Source organism: Pongo pygmaeus, chromosome 14 (genome assembly GCF_028885625.2).
Source record: "Pongo pygmaeus isolate AG05252 chromosome 14, NHGRI_mPonPyg2-v2.0_pri, whole genome shotgun sequence".
NCBI lineage: Eukaryota > Metazoa > Chordata > Mammalia > Primates > Hominidae > Pongo > Pongo pygmaeus.
In genome coordinates, this window is record NC_072387.2 from 86,485,807 (window position 1) to 86,512,204 (window position 26,398).

A 26,398-nucleotide genomic window follows, 5' to 3' on the forward strand; every position below is an offset into this window, starting at 1 on the left:
ACTCCGGAGGCTGAGGCAGGAGAATGGTGTGAACCCAGGACGCAGAGCTTGCAGTGAGCCGAGATCACACCACTGCACTCCAGCCTGGGCAACAGAGCGAGACTTCCTCTCAGAAAAAAAAGTTAGAATAATACATTAATTTAAAATCAATATTTTATTTGACTTTTGAAGTGATATTTTTATGTTATGTAGCACCCCATTATATAAACAATATAGTGCTATTTCCTCACCTGGTTACATTTAAAAATATTAACACTGGTATAGTTAACACTGTTAATTGCTCAGCCAACACACAAAAGAATGGGGGAAAAGAAATATGGGAAATGCAAATTAAATCTGATATAGCTGGGTATTTGACACCAAATAAAAAATCTACCCATAACAAACAGCAGCAAGGTAAGCAAGTTTTCGTAAGTAAAATCTTTAAAATGATGAAGGTATGCCAAAATACTCATTCCTCTCTAAAAAATGGCAGGCACATTCTGCAGGACCTATAAAAGGGAGAGCATAAAAAAGCCTTCATAAATTTTTCAAAATACTTTATACCAAGCTCATCCAACCTGCAGCTGGGGGACTGCATGTGGCCCAGGATGGCTTTGAATGTGGCCCAACACAAATTCATAAACTTTCTTAAAGTATTAGGAGATTTTTTTTCTTGCAAATTTTTTTTTTAAGTTCATCAGCTATTGTTAGCGTTAGTGTATTTTATGTGTAGCCTAAGACAATTCTTTTTCTTCAAATATGGCCCAGGGAAGCCAAAAGATTGGACATCCCTGCTTTATACCCAAAAAACAAACAAACAAACAAACACACACACAAAACTAATGAAGACAAAGAAATAGCTATTAACCAACCTGTTTTTGTAAGTTAGTCAGCTTACTCCTGCTGAATATGATTCCAACCATATGTTCTTTCAGGTCAGCATCTGATGTTGCCTTTACATAGAAAAAGAGAAAAAAAAAAGAATGAAGTGGTCTCTTTAAATAAAATTTGTATATTTGATATTTCAAAGTATCTTGAGAAATAATTTTGTGTATATATTTCTAAAGTAAATTTATTTTAAATTGAGGCTTATAATACTAAGACAAAGGATAAAGTTTGAAATAAAAAGAACAAAATCTCAGAACTTAAGAAATTCAGAGAAGTATATTCTTCTTTCACAAATTTCTTTAATGTAGTCAATTTGAGTCGCTTTGATTAAATCTATTTCTAAATGGTAAACATTATTAGTTCACATCCCACATTTAATTGTTTGAAGAACAATCCAGGAAAATAACATTCGTTTAAAAGGAAAGTGTCCTAACAAACCTCTGTGATGATGGTGGTCTTAAATTAAGCTATTGGAACACCAACAGTCATCAAAGAAATGTATCATAAGGAAAAAAATAAAGGCTAAAATTTTATAGGGCTTATTATGTGCACGCTGTTCTTCTAAGTGCCAGATATGTATATATATACATGTGCACACGTACACACACACACACACAAATCTTATTTAATCTTCGCAACAACCCCAGAAGGTAAACTGTAATATTTTGCCTACTTTACAGGTAAGAAAACTGAGGTAAGAAACTCTTTTGTTTAAGAATCAAAAATGATGCTTGGTTTTACATTTCTTAGGATAGAGAGCCAGAAGAGAATGTTCCTTTCGCCCTAACAATGAGGAAAAACCTGATCATCTACAAAACCAAAACTTTTTTTTTGGAGTCCATCAGAATGTTGAGATCAGCTACCAGGTAGAATGAATTCCAAATAAACAAATCCAGTTAGTTGGATACTTCAAAACTCTTCTTTCAGTACTTAACAGAACAAGTAAACAAGCAAAAAATAAAAAACCAGTAAGGCTCTTAAAGACTTGAATATTAAGGCTCTTAAAGACTTGAATATTATTGATCAACTTGAACTAACTGATATTTATAGAAACCCTCAGAGAACAACTGCAGAGTTCACATTTTTTTGAAGTGCACATGGACATTCACTAAAATAGACTACATTATAGGCCAGAATCCAAATCTTAACAATTTTAAAAGGACTGAAATTATATCAAGTATACAGTTTGACCACAATAAAACTGAACCAGAAATTAATAATAGAAAGCTAACAGGAAAATTCCCAAATATTTGGGAATTAAACAAGGTGCTTCTAAATTACCCAAGGGTCAAAGAAGAAATCAAAATGGGGCTGGACACAGTGGCTCACGCCTGTAATCCCAGCACTTTGGGAGGCCGAGGTGGGTGGATCACGAGGTCAGGAGATCGAGACCATTCTGGCTAACGTGGTGAAACCCCGTCTCTACTAAAAAAATACAAAAAATTAGCTGGGCATGGTGGCGGGCACCTGTACTCCCAGCTACTTTGGAGGCTGAGGCAGGAGAATGGCATGAACCCGGGAGTCAGAGCTTGCAGTGAGCCGAGATTGCACCACTGCACTCCAGCCTGGGTGACAGGGCGAGACTCCATGTCAAAAAAAAAGAAAAGAAAAAAAAAAAAAAAGAAATCAAAATGGGAATAAGAAAACATTGTGAATTGAATGAAAATAAAAACAGAATACCCCAAATTTGTGAAATGCAGCTAATGTAGTGCTTAGAAGAAAATAATAGCATTAAATACTTAGATAAGAAAAGAAAGGTCTTGGAGTCTATGATCTGATCTTGGACCTTAAGAAGTCAGAAAAAGATGAACAAATGAATACAAGGCAAACATAGCGAAAGAAATAAAGATGTGATCATTAAAAGAAGCAAAAATAGAGGAAAATCAATGAAACAAAAAGCTAGTTATCTGAAGAGATCAAACTGATGAATCTTTAGAGAAACTATTTCAGAAAAAAAGAATGAAGACACACATCACCAAGAGACATCACTACAGGTTCTACAGATATTAAAAAGACATAAGGGTATATTATGAACAACTTATGGCAATAAACCCAGAAACTTAGATGAAATGGACAAACTGCTTGAGTGTCAGAACTACTAAAGCTCACCCAAAAAGAAATAGATAACTGAAACAGCTCTGTTATCTACTAAAGAAAGTGAATTTTTAGAATAGAGCATTTATTTTGCTACTTAAGTACTAGTTAGATTATATATGAGTCTCTTTTAGATAGTTCTTTCATCTTACTCTTGTTTACTTCTTTCATCATTTATTTTTGCTTTTTAAAAACATCTTTATTGAGATATAGTTCACATACCATGCTATTCATCTATTTAAAGCATAGAATTCAATGGTTTTTAGTACATTCAGCTATGTGCAACTATCATCAGTCAATATTACATCATTTTTATTACCTCTAAAAGCAGCACTATATCATGTAGCTACCATCCCCTAGTTTTTTTTTTCACTGAAGGAAAATGAACTGTATACAAGCTAGTATCACATGTTGACTAAAATGCATAGCAATATATGGATTATCTTACTGAATAAAAGAAATGAAGAAAGAGAAACATATAAAGGTACCACTGTGCTCTTGTATGGGTGACAGAGTTAAGACCAGGTCTCTTAAAAAAGAATCCATTCTGATAGAAATTCTCAGCAAACTAGGAATAGAAGAAAACATTCTCCAATCTTATTAAAAACATTCACCTCCAAAAAATCTACAGTTCACATCACACTTAATAATGAATGGTTTATACTTTCTTTTCAAGATCCAGAGCAAGTCAGAGCTATCTGTTCTCATTACTTCTATTCAACATGGCACTTAAGGGCTTAATCAATGCAATAACACAATAATATAAGAAAAGAAATTTAAGGCATATAGTTTAGAAAGGAAAAAACCCAAATTTATTGAAGACTACATGATTATCTAAGAAAACCCCAAAGAGTCTATAAAAAGTTTCTGAAATTAGCGAATTTAAGATCACAGGGTAGAAATCTAATATACAAAAGTCAATTCTATTTTTATATACTAGAAATGAACAATTGGGAAGTGAAATAAAAAATACCATTTACAATAGCTTTACAAATGTTAAATGTTTACGAATAAATTTAATAAAATATGTACAAGATGTGTACAATGAATTACAAAACACTGCTGAGAGAAATTTTAAACAGATGTAAAAAAAACCCCTGATACATATCATGTTCACAGATATGAAGACTCAATATTATTGACATGGCGATTCTCCCTAAATTATCAATTTGGTGTTAATTCCAGTCAAAATTCCATCCCCACCCCCCTTTTTTTTTTAAAGAAACAGTCAAGCTGATTCTAAGCTTTATATGGAAATGCAAGAGATCTAGAATAGCCAAAATAACTTAGATAAAGAACAAAGTTAGAATCTGATATCAAGACTTTTTATAAAGCTACAGTAAGAAAGACACTTTGATGGATCAATGGAGCAGAATAGAGTCCAGAAACAGACCTACGCATTTACGGTAAATTGACTATTGATAAATGATAGTCTTCTCAACGAATCGCAGTAGAACAATTGAACATCTATATGCAAAAGATAAGCCTCAATTCTTACACTGTACATAAAAATTAAAATGTATACAGTTCTAAACAAAAGAACTAAAACTATAACATTTCTAAAGGAAAAGAAGAGAATATCTGTATGACCTTGGGTTCTAGACCACACACAAAAATCATGAATCAAAAAAACCAGAAAAAACTGGACTTTATCAAACTTAAAAACTTCTGTTCTCTGAAAGATAAGCCACAGACTAGGAGAAAATATTTGAAAACACATAATTGGTAAAAGACCTGCAAAGATCTGTATGTAAGTGTTCACAGCAGCTTTACTAATAGTAGCCAAACAGCAGAAACAACTCAAATATCCATCAAAAAATGAAAAGAGAAACAAATTACGGTAAATCCACATAATGGAACACTTCTCAGCAACCAAAAGAACGAACCATGGCTATATGCTACAACATGGATAAATCTCAAAAGCATCACACTAAAGTGAAAGAAACAAGACAAAAAGGGTACATTCTGTGTGGTTCCATTTATATGATATCCAGGAAAATGCAACACACCACTGGCAGAATATAGTTCAGTAGTTGCTAGGCTCTAAGTGTGAGGTTGGGGAATTGCCTGCAAAGGAACATGAGAGAAATTTGGGGGAGTGATGTGTTTTAAAACTTGGTTGTGGGCTGGGCATGGTGGCTCATATCTGTAATCTCAGCACTTTGGGAGGCCAATGCTGGCAGACTGCTTGAGCCCAGGAGTCTGAGACCAGCCTGGGCAACATGGCAAAACCACATCTCTGCAGATATATTAAAATCAGCTGGGCACGGTGACGTGCACCTGTAGTTCCAGCTAGGGAGGCTGAGGCAGGAGGATCCATCGAGCCTGGGAGGTTGAGGTTGCAGTGAGCCGTGATCATACCACTGCACTCTATCCTGGGTGACAGAGAGAGACCCTGTCTCAAGCAAAACAAAACAAAACAAACTTGATTGTGATAATGATTTCACTAGTGTACACAAGTAAAAATTCATTGAGTGATACATTAAACTGTATCATTGAGGAATTTCTCTATGTAAATTGTGCTTCAATAATCTAACTTAAAAAAAAAGATTCTCTTAAAAATCATGTTATTTCATGGGCACGTACATGACAGTATAACCTTTCCTATTCAACCTTAACTCCTCAACATACACTCTCCCACTGTTAGGCCAGTCTCTCTGATCAGTCCTTGCTCCCATTCTCTCTACTAATTTCATTCAAATCCCTTCATTCTCTTTCAGATCTAACTCCAGTCCAATATCCCCTAAGACGCCTTCTCTGACCACTCCAGGGCACAATGATCTCAAGGTACTCTGAAAGCCTATGTCATTTGCAATTTTCTTCACACATTTAAGATTTCTTTTTGGGGGGTGAGGGGAATGCAGAGGGTTCATAACCAAGAACAGAATGCAAGCTTTTTGAGGGCTTGCCATTCTCAGAATTGTTTCGTACAGAGTTGACATCTGCTAAAATTCAATTGATTTAACAGGGTAGTTACACAGTCTTGTAGTCATTCAAATGAGATCTCCAAAAGATGTTGAAAGAAGTTACCAGCATTTAAGAAATCTTAATTTTTTTCAGACCTCAAACAAAAATAGGACAATGATTTAGATACTACTGTATTAGGAAACACAGGGTGAGACAAGGGAAATCCTTGAAATTTATCTTTCAAAGGGCTGTCAAGGTGATTATTTGTAGCATTTAAAGACACTAGAATATTGAGACTAGTCAGAGTTGACTTCTCTTTTTGGAAATGGATGAGGTACAAAAGTTTTAGGTATAGTGTTTTAGTCAGGACCGAAAAAGTAAAGCAACTGTATTTTTAGAAGAAATTTCAAGAACAGTAACAAAAAGTAGTTATTCTAACAAAAATTTACTAAACGTGTGTGATGCTACCATGATGGATACAAAGACAAATTAGACATGGACTTGGTCTTTAAGAAGCTATGGTTCAGTAGAAGAGATAAAACATCCATGTAGATAAACATAAGAGAAAAATGAAGAAGAGACACATACAGATTATTATGAACTCCAGCAGAGAGAAAACTGCTTTTGTTTGGGGAAATCATAAACAAGTTTCATGAAGAGGATAAATCGTAAAAAAGTTTCATGAAGAAGACAGTACTTTCGAGCTGAACTGTGAAGGACAGGGACAATGGAGGAGGGAGAAGATAATTGATGGGGTACAGCACAGAAATGATTACAAATGAACGCAAAAACCCAAGGTATAGAGCAAATTTGCTGTTACTTAAAATACTAGCTAGATTATACATGAATAATGAATTTCTTTTAGATAGTTCCTTCATCTTTCTGAGAAAAAATACGAACTGCATAAAACTGTTATTACATATCCATCAAAATATACAACAATAAATGAAATATTTCACTGAAAAAACGAATAAAAAAGGGAAATAAATATCTTTAGAATACAAATAAATACATTGTATACTTTTTCTTCTCCTTCAGGTGATGACAATAGTGCTTTTTCCTCTTGTTCTGGTGTAGGTTCAGCATCTCCAGAGATGAGCTTTCCAAATACCTGATGAAGATATGCATGTGAAAAGGAATTAATGACAGGCATTAACACTATATTGGCCAGAGGACTCATTAGCTGATTCCGCAGGTTTTATAATATGCTACTCTTGCTAACATACACCACTATTTTTCTTAATTACAAATGCAACATGTAACTCAGGTGTTTAGGGCTATGAAAAGAAAAAATGGGCAACATTTGTAGCCAGAAATTTCTATAATAAGTTTCACAAAATATTTTGTTACACTCTTAAAATATATTACGGCAATTATCCTGTGCTAGAATATGTCATAAGGACACTCACTTGAGACGTAATCAGTCTGAATACTCGCAGAGTCTCAGCTTCACAGTTCCTCTGCTGGGCCACACTGGCTGAAATCTGGCCAGCTATTTTTGTGCTTTCACCATCTTTCCAGCCCAGGACTTTGACTTGTCGAACTCTCAGTGTATTTTCTGGGCCTTTTAATTCAATTTTTATGATGTGATTATCCCCTCCTGGAAGTTCACTTGTTACCCAGCCAATGTGCCTGGAATCCAGATCAACCTGGTTGAGTAGAAAAGAGGCAGGAACCTGATTCAGCTGGATCACTTTTATCACTGTGCTGGACTTAGCATTGATATTAGCAAGCTCAAATAACAAAGAATTGTACAGAGTAAAGGTTATGAGGTTATTTCACACTGATTTTCTTATTTCAACCAGGTGAAGATAAGTAATATTATTTATAGTTGCTATTACACAGATGAAGAAACCAAGGTTAACACAGGTTAAGGGATTTTCAGTAAATGGTGGAATTGAGAATTAAAATCCAGGCCTGACTACGATATGGCTTCCGAGCAAAATTATATGAATAAAATAATTACAAATAATTTATATGACTGTACCTTATCTGTATTATCTGTAAGAGGAAACCTCACAAGATCAGAAAAGGGTTCTTTTTTTGTGCATCCTCACATTAAAGTACAATTTAAAGATAAGGGACTTTAAAGTGCAGTTACTTAATATGTTTTACTTTTGAACAAAAATTATATAATACGTAACTTCACACTTGTGATTCCTTATTTCACTAATTTTCATTGAGAACATGATTTTTTTTTCAAGGATTAAATGTTAATATACTGTGAAATAGTTCTTGACACTATTCCCTTCATAAAATAAAAACTGTTCTTATGGCATTTAATAACCAAGAAATGACCTGGGGATTTCTATGTGATTTACATAGACATTAAATTGATATTATTTTAATTAATAATGTCAATTTTCAAAAAGGGGTATTAAGTATAAACAAACACAATCTCATTGAATAGGATTATTTTCCCAAATTCTTTAACAATTTAAACAAAATTTATTATATGTTTAGTCCAAAATCTTAATTGATTCCTTCAATGTGATTTGAAAACAAGCAAGCAAGCAAGCAATTGGCCAACTTTTTGTGAGATAAAGTAGCCAGTGAGGAACAGTTTTGACAAAGTTTCACGAATACAAGTAAGGGAGCTTGAGCACAGTCTCAGACACATGCCTAGATAAAACTTAACTTGTTTCTAGAGTTGGTTTAAACTGACTTGCAACCTGGATATAGCTGCAGTGTTACAGGTGTTATAACAGACAGATTTTTCAGGCCAGAGGACAATAACCTGTTTTAACTCAAAGTATAGGTGAAGTAAGGTTTTAAGTGTGAATGGGATCTGTGATAAATTTTAAGATACCCTGAGTCTTTGTTGGGGAGTAGGGTATGGGAGACTGTAGGTACAATATAATTGCTCATGACTGGGGAACATTTAGGAAAATAGGTGAGATGTCTAGCACAGGGATGGTGGTTACTATTCCTATGTATGGACCACTTGTCAATTTAGTGTTCTGTAAATAGATAATTCCCTATAATACTTTGGTTGTGTGCCAAGGGTGGAATTCAATAGTGAAGGCTGAGAAGAAGAAATTTCTCTCTAGGTAGCAAAACACTTAATGACAAAATTTCAATTACCTGCTTTATTCTGCACAAATCTTCTACTGCTTTGCCAGTTAAGAAGGTCATTGAGGTAACTTTATTCTGAAATAGACAATTCACAATAGTTAATATGCTATATTCCTGCTTCAGAACTTACAATGGTTTCTCATGACCTACCAATACCACATCAACTCTTCTGCCTGTCTCTTATGGTCCTTCCTCATTGACACCACCCCATCCCTCCAACTAACCACGGTTCCTACAACTTCAGTCTTATTCTCACAAACTCCATCTTGAATTGCACATTTCAGCCTCTCTCCAGGTGCTCTCTCACAGCTTGACATTCCCTCTCCTTATTCAAAGTCTAAATATTCAGATTCCATCCTCATGAAGCCTTTCAACAAGTCTGCTTGTCACTTATGTCAGACTCTTGTTGCTATATTTTCATTACTTTTGGAAGTATAAAGAGGGAAGGTAACTGAATTAACAAATACTTATGAGTGTCACAATGTACCCAGACTTACAGACTTGAAGTAGGATATACAAGAGGAGGTTCTATCCCCCAAGATACTTGCCAAACTAGGGAAGGCAACATTAATACACAAAATAAATGTCAAACAGTACAAGTTCAATACATGTTCAAACTAGTGCCAAATATCTTAAGGCTGAATAAGTTTTACGCAAAGCACACGAAGAAATAGATTAACATTAATTCCTTGGAGAGCTGCAGAATATGAGTGCTGTAGGCTGATACAACTCAAATCAACAAATGCTGTGTACAAGGCTCTGTGGTAGGCAGGTTGAGGAACACGGAGGTACATAACTCAAGGAAAATATACATACAGGTTGAGTATCCTTTATTAGAAATATTTGGGACTAGAAGTGTTTCAGATTAGGGATTTTTTAGGATTTTGAAATACTCTATTTGCATTATACTTACTGGCTGCGCATCCCAAATCTGAATATCTAAAACCAGAAATGCTCCAATATGCATTTCCTTTAAGTGTCACATCTGTGTTCAAAAAGTTTCAGATTCTGTAGCATTTTGGATTTTCAGATTTGGAACGCTCAACCTATAACATAGAGGAAGCCTGTTAAAAGGAAAGTAGATGTCAGCTTACATGTTGGGAATTTTGAAAATGAATACTGTTATGATTATTTCCTCTTAGAAAAGACAGAAATGTTAAATTGATTGCAATCATTGTTCTGAGGGAAAGTATGTCCTTGCTTAAAATGTACCATGAGCCAAAGATAGCTTTGCACTGAACAGTGAGTTCTAGCTACAAAAATGTTTTGCTTTGCTACACTTGACTTTCCAGTAAGATAAAGTTACACTAGTGGAAATTCTTAGGTCTGAGGAGGAAATAGCTCATATTATATTAGCTAAGCCTCTTTTACTTCCTCAATACCAGGGAGGAATAGAACCTGCACTGATGTACAGGAGTTGGAGGTTGCTCTGATTGCAGACTGGCCTGCATCCAGGTTATCTGAGACCCAATCCTACCACTGTGGCTCTTCCTGAGAAAGGAAATATGCAAATGGCACAGGAGGAGCCAGGCAATGGTTCAAGGAGAGCCATTAATACTGTATCTGCTAGCAAGCCACATCCATTCTGAGGAAAAAAATTCTAAATGAGGTAGAAGAAAGGCAGTCTGGCAGTTAGTGCTATTTCTTTCTTGGTTGTTAATACTCAAGCAAATAGGGCTCTTTTTTCTTGTTTAGTGCCTTTTATAAAAGAATATTTAATTCAGTTGAAACACATGGATGAACTAGGCTAAAGAGAATATAAATTATGATTATTTGGGACAGTCTGAAACTTATTTTTTATTTCATGAGGACTGTGGCAAAGAAGTAGACACTTGAAGATAGGCTGGGTGCAGTGGCTCATGTCTGTAATCCTAGCACTTTGGGAGGCCGAAGTGAGCAGATCACTTGAGGCCAGGGGTTCGAGACCAGCCTGGACAACATGGTGAAACCCTGTCTCTACTAAAAATACAAAAATTAGCCAAGCATGGTGGTGTTTGCCTGTAATCCCAGCTACTCAGGAGGTTGAAGCAGGAGAATCGCTTGAACCTGGAGGCGAAGGTTGCAGTGAGCCAAGATTGTGCCACTGCACTCCAGCCTGGGTGACAGAGGGACTCCATTTCAAAAAAAAAAAAGCTAATTACACCATAGGTCAAAGATTATTATTAAGTGCCACCAGAGTAATACAAAAAAGAACCAGCAGAGGGAAAGAGTAATTTTTTAGAGGAGTTACTTAGAATTTCTCGCTGAGTTTGAGAGACCCTGGGAGAATTGATCAGCAGAGTTTAAGGGGAGGACTTCCAGGTCACGGGAAAATCTTAACCAAGGGAATGGCAGCAGAAAATCGTAGAGTAGACTTTCATTTTGCTTAGCTGTAGCCATAGTATATTTGTAATCAGACCTCTTTTCAGAAATGGAATTCCATAGTGCTCCCAATCATATTAATTTGTTTTTAGACTTAAGATTTGGGGATTATAGCAATGATGTTTGTTTGGTGAAATTCCAGGTGATAAAGCTTGTTGCTGAATTCAGAAATGAGAGTGCATGAATACTGAGCTAAAGAGCCATAAATCAAGTTTGCTTTCTTACCCCAAGATCTCGGGAATTGTCCACGTGAACTGACACATAGCGGGCATTGATTCCTTTTACACAGTTGATGGTGATGTTCTTAGTTTTGTTTTTATCTTCATCTCCTGATTCCCAAAAGGTTTCTGTGGAGCCGTCTGTCAAACTGCCAATCATGGCAGGTCGGCTTGAAGTTTTTATGTCAACAATGCTGGTTAAGTCCTTTAAGCACATTACTATGCATAATTCCTATCAGAAACAAATATAAGTACTTATGATACTTAAAAGCAAATCTTCCGTGATGATGAAACAAACAGGTATAAGATAAAACATAATGGAAGACAGGATCAAATCAATTATGAATAACTTATAGTTTCTCCTTTGATGTATTATTAACTAACAGGACAACCAGGATAATAACTGAAATGACTGACCTGACTCATAGCTTCAAAGCCAGACTGTATACTGATGCTAAAACTCTCTTCACTATCGCCATCATCTGATTTTGACAAAATATTGTTAATGTGATGAAAGACGTTGCTCTGGTGAAGGAACTGGTGATCAGATTGCTTAAATTTGAGACTCCAGCACCTACAAAGGCAATATATAAGCAATATACGAAATAATTATTTTCCAGGAACATCTAAGGAACTCTTAGATGAGTACTCTGTAGCTAATATCTCAAGAAATCTTAATGTTCTAGTAACAGACATTTTAAAAATTCAGGGAAGAAAATCATTCCCATTGTTTTTGTTTTTGAGAAATAAAGGTAACTTCTTTGGAACAAGGTAAATTCTAAGGAAAGTTGACCCATTTTAAATATAAAAGAATTAGACAGATGAAGATCAAGGCTACAGAAGCAAAAAGGGTAATGAATCTGTTGTGTAAACAAGTGGTACACAAACTGTAACAACCCCTCAAATTTATTACTCTTACAATGCCATACTAATTCATCAGGGTATAATTTATCTTGTATTTCAAAAATCTTGTGAGGAGGACAAAGAGAAATCTCTCTTCCACTGGTCTTATCATTAGGAACATGGGAAGCTCAAGCATTCCATCAATCTATTTCTTGTATACATTAATTAGGAGAATTTATTTATAAGTGTGAGACCAGTATGTGAATCTAGTAACAAGGTTCACAGTGTAAAAGCAATGCTAAATTCTCAACACATTTCAAATTGAAATGGGAATCTGTTGAGCATCTGTGATGCTCCTTAAGGTGCTTTTAGGACTGGGTGCATATAACCAGGCTCTGTTTTTCCTAAGATTCTTTTCAAGTCAAAATTCTATTTTGGTTTTTTTTTTTTTTGAGATTTCATTTTCCCTCTCTCTTTTTGGGACATTTAAGTGATTTGAGGTAGGAGAGTGGGGAAAGTGAGAGAGATTGCTACAGTGATAATTTAGGGCACTAAGAAGTACATTAGGCACATTTTACAGGAGGGCAAACAAATGTTAACTAACAGGAAGGACTATTCTAAAAATTATGACTGTAAGGAGGGAGGCACCATCTATATAATGTAGGGATTCTATCTTACTATTTAAAGAGCTTTTTTTGGAGCACTTCATACTTTGAACATTCCATAAACTCTCTTGTCCAATGTACCTAGTATATGTGGATACAAAATTACCTCAGGGCCATTTGCTGTAATGAACTGCCGCTGGGGAGAGACATCATAAGGTCTGAGATGGTCTGCAGCAAGCGGTGAAAGGTGTGTGGTAAAGGATGAGCAGCTTCCCCGGCAATCACTATGTCCGAGAGTGGATGTTCACATACTCTTGTATCTTTCTCCTAAGGCAGAAATGGAAACAAGTTTATCAGTTTGTGTGCTGGAAGGAATCTTCTTCACAAAAGACTATTATGTATACTTAAAAAATGGTCATGTAACAGAAATACAAACAACAAAACCAAATTGTACCCAGAAAGATACAGTAATTTTAACTAATTACGTTTGTATTATTTTAGGGAAAAAAGCTGTAAGTTTAGTCACAAGTAAAATCAGCATGCAAATGAATAAATGTATCAATTCTAGTGTACTCACAAATCTACCTGTAGGGTGAATCCACACGTGTATGCATGTGTATGTGTAGTGTGTGTGCATATACATGTATGTGTATGGATATATACACATACATATATGTAGGTATGTTTTGTGTGTATGTTTACGTATAAAAAATAACATATGTTTAGAAGTTGGGGTGGTCACTAACTCATATAGCATTTTTATGTGAATTAGAAAAAAAAAGCTCCTTTCTAGGCAAATGGACCACAGCTAGGAAAGAGAAGTAGGGGTTGAATTTCATTTCTCATTCCAACCCTCAGATGGCTCCATTAATAATATTAACTATGGAATAACTTTTTATTATTTTGAGTAGGTAACATACATCATAATAAAATATTCAAGAGGTATAAACAAATACCATAAAAAGTCTCCCTGTCGCTATAGCCCAGCCACCTAGGTGCCCTCCCACTGGCAATTTCTATTACCAGTTTCTTGGACTGTCTATAAATATTGTTCATTTACACAAATGGCAGCACTGTAAACAAACTGATCTGTACTCTTTTAACAATAATTTATCTTTGAGATTATTACTTATTAGATATGTATGTAACATATATTATCCCACTGCATAGTATTCTGATGAATAAAAATATCACAGTTTATTTCATCAGTCCACTTCAGAACAGCCATTTAGGTTGTTTCCAATCTTTTGTTTTTATATAACATTCTGCAATGAATCAACTTGTATATTTGTCTTTTCACACATGCATATATGATAAGGAGAACTTCATAAAAGTGGAATTACTGAATGATTTTTAATGTGAATTTTGATAGATCTTACCAAACCATTCTCTAAGAAGCTGCTACTCCATAGCAAAGAATGTCTGTTCTTCCATCTTGCTACCAATGTAAGCCCATCAAACTTTTTAAACTATGTCACTGAGCTAAGTAAAAGATGGTCGCTTTTTGCCTCCTTCTTTGTGCATCTATTGATTACTGATATAGAAGTTCTGGTTTATATTATCTTCCTCTACTGATATAGAAGTTCTGGTTTATATTATCTTCTAAAGAACGTAGTTTTGTTCTTACAGGGAGATAGCAGGCCATCTAGATTCCATGAAGCCTTGGCATTCGACTTTGTTAGACTGGGGTTATTTCAGTTTTGCCCTTGATTTTAGGCACTGCCCTTACTCCTAAGGCATGGTCTGTATTCCTTGAGTATGGTCTTTCCGGGGTTTCAAGGGCATGCCAGGAGTATTCATCACACTCACCCTACCTCTGGTTGGACTAAAACTTCAGAACCCAGGTCTGAAGCTAAGAATCTGTTCATTTCTCAGTTTACAATTCATTTCCACTGCTAGGTCCTCCAGAGAAATTGCATGCCCAGTCTAAGAGTGGCCAGGACCTCAGGGATATTTTTATGCAAAAATTTTAGACTCCCTTTCTGCAGCTCTGTACCACTGGTGCCCTGCTTCCCACATCCCAAAGTTACAGTCCTAAACTTTGATCTCTGCCAACACAACTGACATACTCTGCTTGGGCTCTTTTCCCAATTGTGTGGGGCTTACCTCATGCCCTTTTCTTCTCTCAAGGATTACAGCCCTGTACTGGTCACTGCTCAGAGCCTATGAACAATTGTTTTAAATATTTTGCCCAGCTTTTTGTTATTTACTATAAGAACTAATCCTGACACTGGCTGTTTCATCATAACTATAACTAGAACTCTGCCAAACAACAAGTTTTGAGATGTACTATTATTGCCATTCCATTTAAAATATTTTCTGTTATAATTCCTCTTTGATGCAACTCATTTGGAAGTGTTACTTAATTTCCCTATAAATATTTTTCTTGTTATTGTTTTGTTATCTAATTCTTATATACTAGCAATAAAGACTGAGGACATGGTAGGAAGAAAACCAATTATTTCAAGTTTGTTGAAACTTGCTTTATGTGTCCAGTAAATGGTCAATTTCCATAGACATTTGTTTGTATCTGAAAAGAATGTAAACAACTACATGCAATGTTTTGTATATTCTATCAAGACTGTCAATCATTCAAATCTGTGTACTTTCTGATTCTTTTTCTCTGCCTGACCTATCCAGTACTAAAAAGAGTGTTATGGTACTATACACAAAACAGCCACAAATTCTCTGTCGCTCTTCCCATCAACAGGTGGAGTTTATTTCTCAGTCTTTGAATTTGACTGGCTTTGTGAATTATACTAGCTAATGGAAGGTGGCAGAAGCATGGCATATGAGTTTAGTCTTCGCCATTTTAGCTTTGCAGCTTCTGTGCTCTCTTTCTTGAATGCTTCTGGCATCTGAACAAACTTAGGCCAGCATCCTGGAGGATAAAAGAGCTCAGGGGGTACCACTTGAAGCACACCATGTAACCAAAACAGGAAAGAGCCATTCCTCTCAGTGGAGCCTTGCTGCAATTGCCAACCCACAGACTGTGAGCAAATAAACAACTGTTTTAGTCCAGTGAGTTTTGGGGTAGTTATGCAGGAACAGATAGCTGTTACAGGTATATGACAATCTCACATTGTAACTGCAGACTGTCCTAGTTTTCCTTGCAGTCTGTCAATTGTTACTTTTTTTAAGGTTACAGTATTAGGTAGATACATATCCAGGATTGATCTTTTATCATTTTGTACATCACCACGACATATCATTACTTTTTACATAGTCAATGTTTTTTAAGATATGCCCTCATATTTACACTTTCTTTTCTCTTCATTGACACTCCATGGCCATTTCTCTGTTTTTATTCTGGAAATGTCTTTGGTCTTGTTCTTCAAAGACGCTTCAACTGGGTTAACAAGTATTTTCTTTCACCACGTTGAAAAAAACCAACTGAAAGCCTTTTAAACAAACTCAGCATTTTAACTTGTAATGTTGCTACCGAAAATTAAGCAATTATTCTCACTGTCCCTCTTTTGAAAGCTAATATTTTTTCCTGTGGCTGCTTAAAAGATCTCTTTCTTTGTTTTTGGTGTTCAGGTGATTCACTATAATTTGTCCACCATGATTTGTATTTATTCTGCTTGGGGTTTACTGGGCTTCTTGACTCAATGGGTTGTTATCTGTAATCAATTCTGGGAAATTCTCAAGTATTAACTCTTAAATACTGTCTCTCTTCCATTCTGTCTTCTCCTTCTGAAACTCCAAGTAGGTAAGTTATACATAGATTTGTCCACCATGATTTGTATTTATTCTGCTTGGGGTTTACTGGGATTCTTGACTCAATGGGTTGTTATCTGTAATCAATTCTGGGAAATTCTCAAGTATTAACTCTTAAATACCGTCTGTCTTCCATTCTGTCTTCTCCTTCTGAAACTCCAAGTAGGTAAGTTAGACATCATTTTGCCCTTCATTGCTCTTAGCAACTTGTATTTTTTATTTACTTTCTCTGTGTTGAAGTCCAGATAATTTCTACAGGTCTCTTATATTTAACCAATTTGTTCACTGACATGCTATAAAATGTCAAACTGATTTTTTTAAAAATATCAATTATAGTTAGATAAATTTTTACGTATTTTCTTTAGTTCTTTATCGAATCTGTCATTCTCTTATAGTTAACCAATTTTTTCACTGACATGCTATAAAATCTCAAAAATAAAAATATCAATTATACTTAGATTAGTATTTACATTTTCTTTAGTTCTTTATCAAATTCATCACTTTATATTTCTTCTCACAATTTCTTCTCATATTTTAAAGTTTCTCTTTTATTTCTTTAAGCATATTAACACATTATTCTACATTTACACAGATAATTACAACCATTGTTGAGGGTCTATTTCTGCTGCCTATTGTTTTTGCTAGTTCTTGCTCATGGTGTCTTGTTTCTTTGTGAGTTTTAAGAATTTGACTATGATAATGTTGCTTGATATCCCTGGAAATTATCCTAAAATGCCACTCACATAATTTCAGAGTGACTGGGAATAAGATAAATGCCACCTAGACTACTCTTTCATTTTACAGACATGGAAACTGAGGCCTACAAGTCATACAACTACAATAGGGTAGAAATGAGGCTGAACTCAGGCTCCTAGTGCCCTAGTTCAATGCTCTGTCCATTATACAGGCTGCCTTCTATAAAATCCAGGTCTCATTATTAATACTTTGCCCATAGCACTAAAATATTCTTTTTGCTTTCAAGTTAGATCTGCGAATGATTTCATGCAAATTATTGGACTATTTGAAGGTGTACTACCAGTTTCTATAAAAATATGCACAATCAAAACAAATAAAAATCTCATTTACTTGTTCTGAATTTTCTTTGTTTGTTTTATTTTCTTCATCTTCTTCTTCCTCTGGTTCCACTGGTGCAGGAGTCAGTGATGCCACAAAATGCCACAGAATATCATGGAGAGAAGTGGTTTGGATGACATTACACAGAAGCCAGTTGAAAGCCTGAAGAAATGACGGTTAAATGAGTTCAAGAATAAAATACATGAGTTTAAAAAGTACTCAGAAATAAAGTACCTCCATCGATTAAGGCTTCAAAGAAAGATACTAGAAAATCTTTTTTAATTAAAAAAAAAATACCTTATAGTTTTACTATTTGTTTTTCTTTTTAAGAGACAGTGACTTGCTCTGTCACCCAGGTTGGAGTACAGTGGTATGATCATGGCTCACTGCAGCCTCAAGCACCCAGGCACAAATGATCCTCCCACCTCAGCCTCCCAAGTAGCCGGGACTACAGGTGTGTACTACCACATCCAGCTGATTTTAAAACTTTTTTTTTGTAGAAATGAGGCCTCACGATGTTGCCCAGGCTGGTCTCAAACTCTTGCGCTCAAGTGATCCTCCCTCCTCCACCTCCCAAAGTGCTAGGATTACAAGCATGGGCTACTATGCTTGGCTCCTTGAAAATCTGACCTTTATTTCACTGAAAGCACACGGAACTTGAAACAGTTAATAATTTGGGGTTTTAATTAAAAAAAAAACAGGAAAAATAATTTATAAGATATAATACCAAAATACTTTTTCAAACCACATTTTACTTTGAAAATTCTTTTTAATATTAATTTATTCAAGCACATTTTTTCCAACTTGCACCTGGATGAACACAAAGTGTATCTCAAGCTCTAGGCAAGCAACCATTTAGTTAAATATATTCATATAATTCCCATCCATGAAGTGGTAGGTTATTTATCACATTCGATAAAAATACAGATACAGGCCTGTAATATACAGCATCCTATTATTTCCAGAGACCAAAGGCCTAGAGAAGTTATTACTGGTCCACTTACAACTCAAAAGCCCTACTCCTTATCTTCTTTCCGTGATTACTCTGTCATTTCATTCTAATAAAATGACATTTTGAGTGTAAAAAGCTTTTTAAAAAAAGATAATCTCAAGATTCAAATAGTAAAGCAATACAGAAATAAATTTCTTCAGAATGCTTAAATATGAAATTCTAAATTCATTTATATTCATAAACTTTAGAGTCTGATTTTTATAGGAACACTTAATGCTTTTAATTGGCTAATGCCTTTTAATTTCACACAATTTCTGTTGGCAAAAAAGTGGCATCGTTAAATAGAATCATCACATGATTTGTATGATCAATGAAACAGTAATTTCATTAATGTCTTCATACCTCCATAGCAAAAACTCGACAAGCAGATTTCCTTAGGGCCTGTTTCATTGCTATTTCAAGACCTTCTAGATCATGATGTTGTATAACAAAAGCTAAAACTGGCCACTGGAAATTTCGTTCTCCTTTAGAAAGAGAGCTGTGGGCTGAGATTAGCCGAGAAAGCTCAGGAGACGGATGTCTCAAAAGGGAAGAACCAACTTCTATTAAAGAAAAAGAAAATTATTAATTTTCATAGGCAGTGCATATATATTTAAGATAATAATATCTAATATATTCACTTTAGAGCCTTTGTCATTGGTTTTTTTGCACATGACACAAATCATAACAATTTCAACTTTTACTGAGGAAGAAACCAAGGTTCAGAAAGATTAAATATGTTACTCTCTGAAAGTCATATAGCTATTAAGTTGTAGAGGTGGGTTTTGAATCCAGAGCTGAATCTAAAGTTCACATTTTCTAAAACACTCTAAAAGCTAAGTGATTTATATTCTCTCTAAATGAAATCTACATCTCATCTGTATCATTTTCTAAAAGATGGCTTTATAAGAAACATTTCTTAACGGGAGGTCAAAAATATTTGTTGAATGAACCTATAAATTGCTGGGCAATTTTCAATAATGTTTTTCTTAAAAGTCTTCAATAAGATAACTTAATCATCTGACTATAATTTTTAGGCCAAACCTTCATTTTAGCAAGTGATCTCTCTGATAATTTATCACTATATTACCCTGTTCTTCTTGGGTTTCTTTAATTATTCTTGAGGTAGAATCCCCAACTCCAATTTGGGGCTGTTGATACCAACTGGTCCAGATCATGTAACTCTTTTTTTTTTTTTTTTTTAAACTGATTAAGGGCTATTTATATGCCCAAAGTTTTATTATCTACTTAGAATGATGGCAGCTCCAAGAGTTATCAAGCTTCAGTTGGGGTGGAGAGATAACTGTGAATGTGTACGTTATTGGAACTCCTGGTCCACAAAAGTTTAGTGGAAGGGATAATGGTTGTAACATTTGGCTTAGATACCTAACAAGTAAGATTGTAAAGGTCAATTTATTCTCGAACAATCACTGAATGATCTCCAGATTTCCCTTCAACTAAGATGCAAAATTTAGAGATGCACATTTATAGCTGTGTCACATAGAAGGAATGTCAATCACACGTTAGAAATTATCCCATGCCTTTTCCTTCAAAAATTAAATTTTAAAAATTGTATGCAAATAAAACCATTTTCTTTTTTATCTGTAGTAGTCAGATCACTCAATATTCTTTTTTATCCTCATACTTACCAGTGTCTCCACTGTTAACTCTTCTTCTAGGAATGGCTTTAACTCTTGCAGGTAAAATGGAGTGTTGTTTATCATATTCAGAAGCAACAACTGAGTATGATCTTTGGAAGACAGTTCTCTTTGCAAGATCAGTATCAGTTATGGGACTGGTTTCTAAACTGTAGATGGAACAATACAACAGATACAAACTCAGAAGAGCTGAATGAAATGTAACTATACTTATAATGATGCAAAATATGTGACTCAATATTTCATGAGGAGAAACAAAATCAAAGCCAAATTGATAATCTCTCTTTAAATCATAATTTGATCTTTTCAAATGCAGTAACATTTTGACTGATTTCAGCATTGTACCTTAAAACTTACGGTTTTCTTAAATCTACTTTGCATTTTAAATGAAAAAGAAGAGAGGTTTCCAAGCTCTTTTTAGAATCAAAAGCACTGGGGTGGAATTCATGTGTCATAATATTCAGGAAAAACAGTCAGATATAATCACAAGTGCACCAAATAGAAAGAAAATGGCTATGTACACATGAAAACCTAATAAAACAGAAAGCAAAATTTGGTTCCAAAGTTTTCTTTTGGTGTCTTCAGTGTTCTGCGAGGTTTCTCACTCTTGGGAAATGTTGCCCAAAGCCCTTGGAGGATGGCTGCATCAAGGTGTCATGAGAGGTAACAAACTGATTTTTGGCACCAGTGTTGTATTTACACTCTATAAAAGAACTTTGTGGTTTTATTCAGGCTTAAGTAAAGTAACAGCTTTTCTACTTATTAAAGCAACATTTAAAAATACTTAAAAAGTTATTAAGAGAGCTATATAATTTCCTTTATTCACACATTTTATAAAAAAAGAGAAATCTCTTCTCTTTCTTATTTCTCTAAAACAAATTTAGAAACTATTCTTTTTGTGAGCTCCTTTTTCTGTCACCTGAATTCAAATTGGAATATTTTTGCTCACCTTTGGTTCTGGAGTTTTTTCCATCATTCAAGCCAGGTTTGAAATCCTGTGTCCCTTGGTAAAATTATCTATTTTCTAACAGATGGCTAACTGCCTGGGTGTTTTCTTTACTCACCACTTCTCTAAGCTTATGTACATTCTTGTTTGAATAGACTATAAATACTGTACATAACTGATTGGCAGTAAATGTCCCTGGGTGTTAGTATAGGTTGTTTGGTTCCAGAATGACTAGAATACAGGGAAACATTAATTTAATTTACTTTATATATGGTGTTACTATAAATCACAGACATTTGTTCTGTTTTCAGAGGAAGTTTTCTACTAACTTAAAAAAAAAATTACACAAATTTAAAAAGTGACTTTTTACCAAAAAAAAAAAATATGCTTGTGAAAGAATTCAAGCAACACAAGAAAATCCAAAGAAGAAAGCAAAGATGACATCTTTAATTGAATGGCTACCCTGGGCCAGGTAATTCCTTGTTAGGCTGTCTTGCCTCCTGTAGGATGGTTAGCAACATCCCTGGCCTCAACTCACTAGGATGCCCACTCAACTAGCCCAGTTGTGACAAAGTTATTTCCAAACATTGCCAGATGTCAACAGAGAGGCAAATATCACCCTCAGTTGAGAACCACTGATTTAATGAATTCATTTATTCATCAACTTTTTTTTTTTTAAACAGACGGGGTCTTGCTCTGTCACCTAGGCGGAAGTGCAGTGACACAATCATAGCTCACTGTAACCTCAAAATCCTAGGCTCAAGCCATCCTCTTGCCTCAGCCTCCTGGATTTTGATCCTAAGGGATAATAATAACCCAATGAGAATCACACTTGTCAGACTAGCCTCAAAATAGTTTCTAACTCTTTTAAAAAGTGTATCTCCTTTAGAAATACTTTATCACTTTTAAAGACATAAAAGGTTTCACTACACTCTGGAGAAAATGTCAAGAGCAGCTTCAAAGAAATTCTGACGAGTAATTCACACAGTTGGGGAGGGGAGAAGTTGCATGTATTTTTAATGAAAAAAAAAAACCAAAAAAAAAAACCTCATTTGGATATATATGTCCTATTGTGCTCATTAAAGTATTTATTATATTAGTTTATAATTATAGCTGTATAGTAGTAACACAGTGGCATGCTCTTTTAATAAGCACATTCTCTTTTCATTCAGCAAATGTCTTCCTTTCCAATGATACCATGTTCACAGTTATTCGTGACTGAAATCTTCATGTCATCTTAAACTTATCTTTTTCATTATCCAGTTAGTCAACAAGTCATACTTTTTTCCTACAAAATATATCTCTTTAATCCATATGTCAGCTTCTCAATTGTCACTGTGAGACTACCTTTGCATTTTTATCACATCATTTCTCCTCTAAAAAAGTTTCAGTGGTACTCTATTTTTTTTTTTTTTTCCTCAAGCTGGAGTTCAGTGGTGCAATCTCAGCTCACTGCAACTTCTGCCTCCCAGGTTCAAGTAATTCTCCTGCCTCAGCCTCCTGAGTAGCTGGGATTACAGGTGTGTGTCACCATGCTCGGGTAATTTTTTGTACTTTTAGTAGAGACACGGTTTCACCATGTTGGTCAGGCTGGTCTCGAACTCCTGACCTCAGGTGATCCACCTGCCTTGGCCTCCCAAAGTGCTGGGATTACAGGTGTGAGCCACAGCGCCTGGCCTCTATTTTCTTGTGTATTATATTATTGTAACAAGTTTCTATTCAGCTTTTTGAGAAGCTCTTTACTCTGATACTACCATACCTAAGTTAGGAGGCACTGTAAACAATAATCCAAGAAGTTTAAGATTTATTTTCAGTGCCACTGCTCCCATGAAAACTCAAAGTAACCCTTCCCTACTCTGATTTACTATAGCATTAAGTAATGTCATATAATGTAATCTTTAATTCCTTCATTAGTTGATCTCTTCTCTCCAACTAGTCTGCCTCTCCCATCAAGGACCTTACCTTAGTCATACATGTATGCTTCTTCTTACTGCTCCAACAGTTAGCAAAACTGACTCACAGATGTATTAAAGAACTTCTACAGGACTCTTTTCTAGTTCAAAGTCTTTCTTCCACCAAACACTAGCTATTCAACAGACAGGAGAGAACTAAAATACCTTGGTGGCATAGACTTCATATTGCTCTCTGGCTCTTCAAATACATTAGGACTTGCATCAGGAGTTACTGATATATACGGGGCAGGTACAGATGTTGAACGTAGATATCTCATTTCATCCTGGAATAGGTTGTCATCTTGATAGCCCACAAAATTTTCATGATGATGCCTGCATTAAATCAAACCCAATAACTTAAAGCATGATGGCAACACAGATCCTCTCCATTTTTAATCTCCTTCATAACAGGAAAAGCAGCACATGTAAATCATAGTTAAAGGCAAAATATTAAAATAATCATAGATGTAGGTAGGTGAAAATAAAAGTCTGATAATTTTATTCATCAACATTCCAGGTACCACAAACATTTCAAATCCAAAATTGAACTAAGTTTCTTTCCTTTTGAGAACTTTTCCATCTTCCAGTGTTTTGGTGAATGAGCCCACCAACCATCCAGTTGCTTAAGCTAAAATATTTCCAGTGTTGCAGTAGGCTTAGCCCTCTACCATCATCATCTTTCAAGCCCATGATATTAGGTTTCCTCTCAGAGCCATTCTCTCTTCTCATTCCCTATCATCACTGCCTTGGTTCATGCTTATTATTTCTTCCACAGACCACTGAAATACAAGTAGTTACTTTTTTGGGTAGGAACATACATAAGATCATATTTGAAAAATATTAGATATATGAAATTTTCTGTGGTTCAGGGTGGAGGGGGTGCCCATTCCCCAGAGAGCTAAAAAGAAAAAAATCTATAATTATGCTGTGTTAGCATTTTTCACATGTTTTACAATTTGATTCTTTCCTTTTCAAAATGAACAAATAGTTGCTAACCTAAGTCCACTGAGTGGTGTGATTCACACTAAAGATCTACTGTATTTGGCATACTGATGATTTCCACCTCAGTCTCAAATGTACTTAGTCTCATATTTTCATTTGTGTTGCTTATTCATTTTATTGTAATAGTAAGCACAAAATTTTAAAAACCATACAACTCTGCTACACAAAGAGGACAATTTCCAAAACGGAACTGTTGGTTGGCAAGCCATGTCAGTGGGCAATATCTAGATTATCTTCATTTGTCAGCTGATGAAAAAAACTTGATTTTGGTATATGAAACGCTCTTTTGGAGTGTCAGCGCATAATGTGTGAAAGCACAGGCTGCACCATTGAGGTCCAATATATGAAAATAGAATACTAACAGGTTTCTCTCTATCTCCAGTAATGCACTTTTATCTAGTCTCCACATTAGCTTCCACATTCCACAGTGATCTTTTAATTGCAAACCAGTTCATGTATTTCTCTGTTTAAAATTCTTCCACTGTTTCCTCTGCTCATGGGATAAAATGCAATCTTAACCTGGGCTACAGGGCCCGACATTACTTGGGTGAACCAATCACTTTGAACGGGCTTTCACATATTTCCTCCAGTAGCCAGTCCTTTAACAACCCGTGATTCCTGAAATGTGTAATGAGATTTCATTTGTGTCTTTACTCACCTGGGTTATTCTTCCAAGAGTCGCTTTCTTCCTGTCACTTGCCTGACAGATTTCTATTTATCCTTTGAGACTCTACTAAAGGGTCAGACCCTCTGGGAAGCCTTTTCTGATTTCCTGGGGAAGATTCAGATACTCTCCATCTTTTATGCTCTAACAGCATCCTACATACATACTTCTTTTGTAGCACTCCTCACATGGCATTTCAAATGTTTCACTAACATGTCTGACTTGACATCCGAGTGTGAGTACATAGAAGCCAGGATTTTAGTATATTCATACATTCAGGGCCTAGCACAAGGCTGGTGGATGCCCAGTTGGTATTCATTTAAATGCTAACAGAACGAATAATTTATGAAATAAAAGACTGCTAAGGAAACACCACTTTCTTTCCACTTCAGCATTTCGCACTAACAGAGTGAAGTCAGCCTACCAAAGAGTAAAAGATAGCTATAGTCTTATTTTCTAAGACATGTTTTGTATTAATAACAACGCAAATTGATGAAGCATTTTTATAGTTTTTTAAATACCTACTACCATAAAGTCATTATGTCAGTCAAGGCAACTCAAAAAATGAATGCCTCGAAGTTTCTTTATAGTACACAACATCTAATAAAGTGTAGGTCAAATACCGAACTACCCTAGATATCAATAAAAATCACTGTTAATCCAAAGGTGATTAAAAAACAACAGCAAAATTTTATTACCTAGCTAATGTCTGCAGGTAGAGACAAGGCATTTTCACAGGAAGATCCTCAGAAATGCCTTCTTTCACACTGGGCAACTGAGATTGGAATGGCTTTGCAGGATGGTAACACAGAATGCTCGGTTCTGCCGCACTGCTCAGGGACAGCAGGAAGAGTGCATTGGCTTTAATCACCTGGTGAGCTTCCATGGTGGGCAAGGCGCGAGGGGTCTTGACTTGCATTGGTTTTCTCCTAGACTGTTTGACCTGGCAAAGAAAAAAATCAAAGAAATCTTTTCTGACCTATATTAAAATCCTTAGTTTCTTAAGCTAAGAATTTTGAGTTTCCAATAAAAATTATTAAACACTTGTAAAGCTATTTTAAGATAATAAGATTATAAAAAACAATATTCACTTCATATTCATCCTAGACTGACCGAGACAATTTTGTATCAAACACAAACTATACTTCCTTTCCTTCTTCAGAAAAATCTAACACCTAACTAGTTAAATCTAAATGTAATTCATTTTTTAAAAAAGTAAATCATTTCAGTTCATGTATTCAGTGAAATTTTTTAGTTAGGTGTGCCACTAGAGTGAATAAAGAAAAGAGAGAGTAGATATGGAATAGGAAAACAAAGGAGCCAAAGAAAAAGAGGAAAAGAGAAAGAAGGTGAAAAGGAAAGATCTGCATAGAGAGAATAACAGACAATTAATAACAAAGAGTTACACAACAAATATC

General features: G+C 35.2%; 1 protein-coding gene across 28 annotated transcripts in view; it reads right to left on the reverse strand.

Moving 5' to 3' along the window:
* The window catches only part of MYCBP2 (MYC binding protein 2), a 275,983-nt gene that overhangs the window by 25,183 nt on the left and 224,402 nt on the right, over positions 1–26,398 (reverse strand). For 26 of the 28 annotated variants that reach the window (XM_063650979.1, XM_063650974.1, XM_054446938.2 and 23 more), the window contains 12 exons: positions 25,679–25,923; positions 23,480–23,647; positions 20,408–20,565; positions 19,122–19,321; positions 17,780–17,929; positions 13,140–13,300; positions 11,943–12,099; positions 11,533–11,757; positions 8,956–9,021; positions 7,281–7,520; positions 6,884–6,982; positions 855–935 (listed from right to left, as the gene is read on the reverse strand). In XM_063650979.1, coding sequence (XP_063507049.1) covers positions 855–935; positions 6,884–6,982; positions 7,281–7,520; positions 8,956–9,021; positions 11,533–11,757; positions 11,943–12,099; positions 13,140–13,300; positions 17,780–17,929; positions 19,122–19,321; positions 20,408–20,565; positions 23,480–23,647; positions 25,679–25,923 — 1,950 coding nt within the window. The remainder of the gene's footprint in view (positions 1–854; positions 936–6,883; positions 6,983–7,280; positions 7,521–8,955; positions 9,022–11,532; positions 11,758–11,942; positions 12,100–13,139; positions 13,301–17,779; positions 17,930–19,121; positions 19,322–20,407; positions 20,566–23,479; positions 23,648–25,678; positions 25,924–26,398) is intronic. The other 2 variants (XM_054446939.2, XM_063650975.1) reach the window with 1 other exon arrangement.